Raw genomic sequence first — 7,982 nt, 5'->3', positions numbered from 1 at the left:
ATATACACGTATGGGGGCTAGATCTTTATCTTCACAATAAAATGTGTGCAAATTCTCTCTGCAGAGATGAGTCCCCACCTCAGCCGGTATAGAAAAGCACGATAAAGGTTGGAAAAAATGGATAAAAATGTTGAAAGAACCTCCAGTTCCTTATTAGGCGAAGATACAATATTTATTCCTTGTCTCCTGGGATAAATCTCTTCTGCCTATTGTCCTCCCAGTTCTCAGTGCTGATGCTTAATTTTCAAAACTTCTATATTACCAAGGGACCTACGACATCAGCCAAAGAAATACTCAGCAAGTACAAAATCTGTTCCAGGGAGCTGCTTTTGTGCAGAGGGAAAAATTTGTTCCTACAGGTTTTTAAGTGGGTACGAGGCAAGGAGCTATCTGATCCGGGCAAAGCCATTACAATTTAGATCTCTATCTATAGAACATTTTTTTTCCTTTAAAAAAAATTGGAAAATACAAGAAGTTTGGATTTTTTTTTCCCAATTCTTTTTTTGGAGGGGGAAATTGCATCGTAAGCTTTCGGAGAAACCCAACATGTCAACTACCTTTCCGGGACTAGTCCACGATGCCGAGGTATTATTACTTTTTTTTTTTTTTTGAGCGCGCGTGTGTGTGGTGGCAGTGGCGGCGCGGCGGTGGCTGCTTCCCCTGTCTCTAATCTATGTTGGACCGTTACGTTTAATTATAATCTGGCTTTCGGGAGAAGTTAAGGAAGGAAAGGGGAGAAAGTTCGTTATGACATCTGTCGCCAGGAAGGGCAACTGTGCCACGCTAAGAGTTGCCATAATGAGGGGGACAACATAATCCTAATAATAAAGAAAGGGAGGAGGTGGTGTGGAGAAAGAGATAGATATGGAAAGAAGATACTCAGGAAGGCAAAGTAAAGAGATTGATGGGGGGAGCCGGTAGGTGGACAAGGGGGGGGGTGCAGCGCGCCCCTTTTGGAATGGGCTTATTCTAAGAAAGTGAAGCAGAAAGGGGGTTCAGATGCTTTGCCCCAACTGGTTACGGAAATGAGCAAGGGGAACGGTGGGCACCGACTAGATTTTTTAAAATACATGGACCATGCTTTGGAACAGCTCTGGCCGGACATTCCGGCCTGGACCTCGGCGGGATCTCGGGGTTTGGACGCGGCCGGAGGGCAGAGGCGCTCTGAGCCGGCGGACGCTCCTTCTGCTCCCCTGGCTCCCCGAGCCAGTGGCAAACCTGGCTCCCTGCGCGAGTGGGGCAGGGGCTGTGTGTGTGTGTGTGTGTGTGTGTGTGGTGTCACCGCACCTATATAGGGTGGGGGATTTTTTTTCCCCTCTCTTGACTGTGAGGACGGGGCCGCCCGCCCCCAGTCCGCCTGCTCGCGAAGGCTTCCTGGCAAAGGCGCTGAACCCGGGCGGCGGCGGCTCTGGCCGAGCGGTGCGCGCTCGCTCTCCGTGGAGAGCCCGGGAAGGCTCCTGGCTCCGGGGGAGCGGCGCCTCGGTGGCACAATGACAAACCTCAAGTTTTTCTGCTCTCCCTTTTCCCCCTCTTCCTTCCAGATACGTCACGACGGATCAAACAGCTACCGTTTGATGCAGCTTGGCTGTCTGGAGTCCGTAGCCAATTCCACTGTCGCCTATTCCTCCTCCTCTCCTTTAACTTACTCCACCACTGGCACCGAGTTCGCGTCCCCCTACTTCTCCACTAACCACCAGTACACCCCGCTCCACCACCAGTCCTTCCATTACGAATTTCAGCACAGCCACCCGGCCGTCACCCCCGACGCCTACTCTCTGAACTCGCTCCACCATTCGCAACAGTACTACCAGCAGATCCACCACGGGGAGCCCACCGACTTTATTAACCTGCACAATGCGCGGGCGCTCAAGTCGTCCTGCCTGGACGAGCAGAGGCGGGAGCTGGGCTGCCTCGATGCCTACCGCCGCCACGACCTGTCCCTCATGAGTCATGGCTCTCAGTATGGAATGCACCCGGATCAAAGACTCCTGCCAGGGCCCAGCCTGGGGCTGGCCGCCGCGGGAGCCGACGACTTGCAGGTAAATAAGCATGCAGTGGATTTGCCGGGCCCTCCCCTCTTCGCCCTCCCCCTCCCGCCCAGTCGATGCTCCGACTGTAAGCCGGCTCTCCAACTCTCTCTCCCTCTCTCTCTCTCTCTCTCTCTCTCTCTCTCTCTCACACACACACACACACACACACACACACACCACTTATGGAAAGTTATCAAAACAATTAGAGGAGGCGTGTGCCATTCGGTTCCTCTCTTTGGATCAAGGCATTTCACCTGCACGCTCCGGAGTCCGGCTAGCGGCGGCCCCCACTTTCCGTAGGTCTGCACGGAAGTCTTTTGTGAATCCACAGTTCTGCCCCCGAGGGGATGGGGCAGGGGGGTTCTGGGAGGCTGGGGTTGAGACTCCTGGACTTAGAGTAAGACCCGATAAGTTGATGACCCATCCTAACCTCAGTCTGGCGCTTTGCTGGGTCTCAGGTGTTTGTCCGGGACTGAGCTGTGGGGAGCTTACTACGAATTGGGAGAGGTGGTTTGTTCTGGAGACATTGTTGGGACCCTGAGCTCTAGCAGAAGTTTCACCAAAGATACTAGATTAATGTGGAGAGCAAAGAATCACAAATGAAAAACTCAAAAGTGTACCCCAGTGAAAGAATCTGCACAAGGCAGTTCCCCGGGGTGTGGGGTTGAGCCTAATTTCTTTGCCTGAGGCCCACCCAATCCCATCCCCCCTTGGTTTACAACTTTATTTTTCTTCTCCAACCCATTAACTTATGTAAGATGCAACTGCTTAAGAAGAAGGAAATGAGGAAATAAAGAGAGAGAAAGAGAGAAAAGACATAGGGATAAAGAAAGGAGAAAAGGAAGGAAGAGAGGAAAAACAAAAAGGAGAAAGAGAGAGGGAGGGAGTGAGAAAGGAAGGGAGGTAGGGAGTGAGAAAGGAAGGAAATCAGATACTGTGGAGGCCATCACTCAATTAGATATCTCCTACTTTCTTAATGCATTTTTTGCGTATTCTTTCCAACAATAGAATTTCTAATTATATAAACATATCGTCACAGCCTCGTTTCAAACAAATAAGCCCACGCATGTCCAAAAAAGAACCCAGGAAACATGAATTTGTAACTTCTTTTGCCTGAAGGTGCAGCTAGTTCTCTCTGTGAGTCCCTACTTTTTCAGTCTGCACAATGCTGGCCACCTTTTCCACAGTCGCCACAATGCAAGGCGAGATACTGGAAGAGCCCAAGTTGGAGACGGCAGAGAACCCTTGTTGCGCACAGAAAATCTTTCCCCCTCATTTACCTCCAAGCAAAAGATCATTTTAAAATTAAAGTGAAAGCCCTTACAATCCCAACAAAGAGCCATAGCCACAAGATCGGCACACAAGAAAAAAGATTTGGCTTCATAAACCTTGACTTTCTACATTTGTATTCACAAAATAATTTTATACGCTCAGGGCATTTTTACATTTTTCACAAGGATCCCCTTATGTCTCAAGGGGGAAAGAAATCTGCCATTCAATGCTTTGCTCAACTAAAACCTATTTACTCTTTTTAATAGCCACGTCTGCTGCTGATTTTTTTGTATCTGTACAAATTTTTTTTCTGTGCTCGGCACAAAGCCGGGCATTTTTCAAAAGAGAGGATTAGAACATTTGCAAGCACCAGACAAAGAAAGAATCCCGTGCAAAAGGACACCGTAGTTTATCCAATTTTCGACTTAGTGCCATTCAACTGGTCATTTATGCAATGTCATCTGACCAAACAACGTTTTACTTATGGGGGGGGGGGGGGAGTTTGTTAAGTGTAGAGACCAAGATTCGTTTCTTCTAAGAAAATAAACATCTTAGCGGTACGCCAGAGAATGGGAGAGAAAGGCTTCACTCCCATGGAGAGCTTTGTGGCCTTTTACCTTCCTCACTTCAGATATTTTGAACCTTTTTTTCCCAGCCTATGTGTTTTTTTTAAAAAATATCTTTAATCTTCTTTTTTCCATTTATTACTCCTACTGAGGGAATATTCATACTGAAAGAAAAGCTCCCAGATATTAGAAGAAATTGAGGAGTGTGGTATACTATCTATTTATATATCTATGCCTATAGATAAACATATATATCATTTTATATATGAGTACATATGAAGCAAGTTGTAAATCTGGCAAGCCATTTTTTTTCCGCTCCTCCTGGACTTAGCAGAATGAAAAAGAAAGAAAAAAGTCATAGCTACTTTTGAAACGAGAACTGGGGAGGGGATGTGTGGGAGAAACCCCGTCTCTCTCCTTTTATTTCTTTCTTTTTAAAACATTCATCAGCATATGCCTCATTTCAAATGCAACAAATGTAAATATACTTTTCCCTGCACAGAATTTTAAGTGAAAGTCCAATGGTTTGGAGGGCGGTCTAAGTCTGCCTAACAGATGCAAACAGTCTTGTGGCTTCAGTTCCATCTTTGAGTCCCCTAAAAAGATTTGCTATGGCCAACAAAGGAAACTGTCACACCTTTTCCCATCACTGCTTTAATTTATGCCCAGTTTCCAAGGTTTTTTTTTTTCATATTGATTTGATAATCACTTTAAGGCAGAACAGTTCAAATAAGAAAGAGCTCGTGAACTGGTTGAAAAGGGGGCTCTTACAGGCCTGCCTCAATATGGTGAAAATGGGGAAGCGAAAGGGAGCCAGGGCTGTAAAGGTTGTTTTGTAAAGTGGGTTTTTATTATGCACCGACTCTCTCCGCATTTACTTAACTCTTCACGGGCTGTTGGGTAGGTTAACACCCTTCAAGGCCTCTTTCATGTCCAATACCTCGTTTGTTTGTAAAGGAAAATGAGCCTTTAACACATTTGGACTCAGGGAGGGGGAGGAAGACACATAGAGAGAAATTTTTATTTTTCTTAATCAAAAATCAGCAAACCCTTACCTCCTTCCCAGTTCAAATGACCCCCAAATCCATTAGGCTCCTGAAGATCTACAGTGAGTGAACCTGAAGGTGTTTCCTCTAGAAGACCCATTTTGGGTAGCATTATAGGATGCTCCTCCAACTGGGGTAAAGCAGAACTTTCATTAGATAACTTAAATCCCCCACTTGAAATGACTCCTCTGAGCTCCCAAGAAACCCACAGTGCCAAACTGGACACATTTGGTGTAATTTGCTTCATGCAGAAACTGCCATGGAGACTGTATATGTGCCTTGATGGGGACTCAAAGGGTTTCTCATTCTCTTATGCCAAGATGAAAGGCACTCAGGCCCTTTGAAGTGTAATATTTCCTGGTGCTGTAAAATGCATACCTTAAGATTTATACAACTTTTAGATTGTGGTTTTCTGGCAAATTTTCCCCCCTTATTATGCATGCTGCCAAACTTGCTCTAGCTCAATGGTTGCGTTAAATGTCTACTATCAGGTTATGTGGATATGAGGTTCAGGGACAGGACAGATTGAAAAATGTAACTCATAAGGTCATGCTTATTAATATCTATTTGAGTGATTTTATGTATTTTCCTTTTATTAAGGGCTCCGTGGAAGCCCAGTGTGGGCTTGTTCTCAATGGCCAAGGTGGAGTCATAAGAAGAGGTAAGTAAGGACATGTTAAAACATTCTTTTCTTATCTATTATGTTGTTTTGAAGATCTGGTGGTGCTTTTAAACATCAGATCCCTTGTCTGGTGATTGAGAAAACAATGACTCTTAGTCAATTACTCTTGTCCCACACAGACATACCCACTTGAAGAAGCCTCCCTTTCTCCACAGAGGCCTGAACTGAGCCTGTGCCCCTAAGACCTCTGATAGAAGAGATTGGCTGTTTCTCACAGAACAGTGACAGAATCAAAGTTCAAGACAAAAAAAAAAATCCTTCTCACACCTCCTTCCCCCATCACCACATCCTGGAGCAGAATTTCTGGTCTTTTTTAGTCCTAAATGTGCCAGCCACAGCCTGGGTATTTGAGGGGATGGTGTTAGCTTGAGGCTTTGAAGGATTCTGTGAAAGGCTGGATTCGTTGAGGCTGCAGTGAAGGCTAATGAAACACCAATGTTGTAGCTGCCCTTATTTTTCTAAGTGTCCTGAACATTTCTTTCTTTAAGGGAGGGTGGGAGGAGGAGGTGGTGTTAACCGCACCCGGATAAAGCTTTCTTGTTCCCATCTGTTGAAGAAAACATCTGAATCCAGAGTTACCCATGGAATTGGAAGGGGGGACAAGAGTAGAAAGCTGTTGATTTCAGCTCAGACACTGAAGGGGGCTGCATCTCAGATGTTCCATTTTGACAAAAGGTTTTGAACTATGACATTTTAAAGGCCTCGAGGCAGTGCAGATTTTGCTGGCTTTCCACTTAACTGTATCCAGTGCCTCTGAAGCTTATTTTCCTAGCAAGCTGAGTAACCCGAGGAGCATACAAGGCAAGGGGGACCAGCTGTTATCCCAACTTCATACGAATTAATAAGATGTGGCCTATTCACCAGGACTAATTCCTGCTCCAGGGCTGCAGTTGTCTTTAGTAGCTGAACCACTAAACACTGAGTCACTTCTGATGGCACCAAGTAAATGTCCTTCAGTCACTCTCCCTCTCTTTCAAAGCTCATTTAAAGATTCCAAAAACAGAGAGAGAGAGAGAGAGAGAGAGAGAGAGAGAGAGAAATGTATTGATAGACAGCAGTAGGTTCTTTCATGTTTAAACTGCAGGTTTTGCAACCCAATGTCCAGTGTGAAACTCCATTTAAACTGAGGAGGCAAAAAACAAACAGTGGTTTCCTTTGGGAACTTGAATATTGTCATAGTGGAAGCTTGAAACTTCCATTCAATGTAAAATAGCTCTTTAATTGTGTTGTTTCACCCAATGGGTATTTGAGAACTTTTGTTTTTTAATTACTAGTGTTGCTCCATAAATATCTTTTTTAAAATGAGCAATATTAAACCTGTCAGCCAGGCCAATACTGTCATATTGACATGCCATGAAATAGGCCCGAGACTAGTGAAAATTGAGAAAAAATATACATCCTGTTGGGAAGAAGGGTTAAAAATGCAGAGTGAAAGAAGGGCCAGGTGAAAGGAGCTGGTTGCAGTCTGTTGGGGCGGTCACACCAAAGGTGAGGCTGAGCACTCCGGACGCACGAAGATGTCGGTGGTGCTGAAGGACAGCGCCACTAATTAGCGCCCGGAGCCGGCTCCTCCCAGAGCCCAGCTCGCGCTACTGCGGTTTTTGAGTTCAGCTTGATCACCCTCTCAATTGCTTGGAAATTGCGTCAAATTGTACAATACCTGACAGAGGGTGGGAGTTATTCGAGGTCGAAGGTGGGAGCTAGATAGGAGATGGCTGTGTAATCAGTTGAATTTTCGGAGAGAGTCGTAGGGGACACCCCCACGCCCTCCTCCTCCAAAAGACCAACGCTCTTGGGTAACTACAAGGTCAGAGGGAGCTGCGGTCCTGTCCTATCAGAGCCACAGAAATGGTCTTCCTTGGGTGATGTTTTCGTATTCTTCTAGGATCCGATGCCAACTCACTTCACCTAACATATCAGCTTCGAATCTGCTATTTTAAGTCTAATATTGATCTTTTAGGAGCACAGCCTGGCTCCAAAGAAAAAGGGGAGGTAACTTGGGGGTTTTGTTTGTATTGTGTGACTAACTCCCTCAGTCTTCCCCCGCCCTGCAAAAAGAGTTCAGAATTTAACTGCTGAGTTTATTCATTTCCTATGTGTCTTAAAGAGAGGCCAATTAACTTGGGATAGCCCTGGAGACCAGGGTGTGCTGTCTGTTTACTCTGAACAGATCAATGTGCATGACAATTTACAAACGGATAGCAAGGGTATCAAGGAAGTCTTGCATTAAAAGGTGGTGCAGATCCTTCCGGAGCATGCCCAGCACCTCATATCAGGACTCCCAGTTTTTGAAGAAAAGCTAAGGAAGCCTCTTGTCTCTATTGTCATAGTAGTGCACAGGGCTCCTAATATCAACAGCTCTGGTCACCTTTGTTCTTCATGAACT

At 45.7% G+C, this 7,982-nt stretch overlaps 1 protein-coding gene across 1 annotated transcript in view; it reads left to right on the top strand.

The window, feature by feature from the left end:
* The first annotated feature begins 446 nt into the window (after positions 1–446).
* TFAP2D (transcription factor AP-2 delta) overlaps positions 447–7,982 on the top strand; it is a 52,692-nt gene continuing 45,156 nt past the window's right edge. The window contains exons 1-3 of the mRNA XM_070419352.1: positions 447–585; positions 1,542–2,039; positions 5,515–5,575. Coding sequence (XP_070275453.1) covers positions 547–585; positions 1,542–2,039; positions 5,515–5,575 — 598 coding nt within the window. The 5' untranslated portion in view covers positions 447–546. The remainder of the gene's footprint in view (positions 586–1,541; positions 2,040–5,514; positions 5,576–7,982) is intronic.

The sequence above is a fragment of the Myotis yumanensis genome, unplaced genomic scaffold, assembly GCF_028538775.1.
Source record: "Myotis yumanensis isolate MYYU_CA2020_CCGP unplaced genomic scaffold, mMyoYum1.0.hap1 SCAF_6, whole genome shotgun sequence".
NCBI classification, from domain to species: Eukaryota; Metazoa; Chordata; class Mammalia; order Chiroptera; family Vespertilionidae; genus Myotis; species Myotis yumanensis.
The sequence above is the reverse complement of the archived record's forward strand: the minus strand, read 5'-3'. Positions and strand labels throughout refer to the sequence as shown.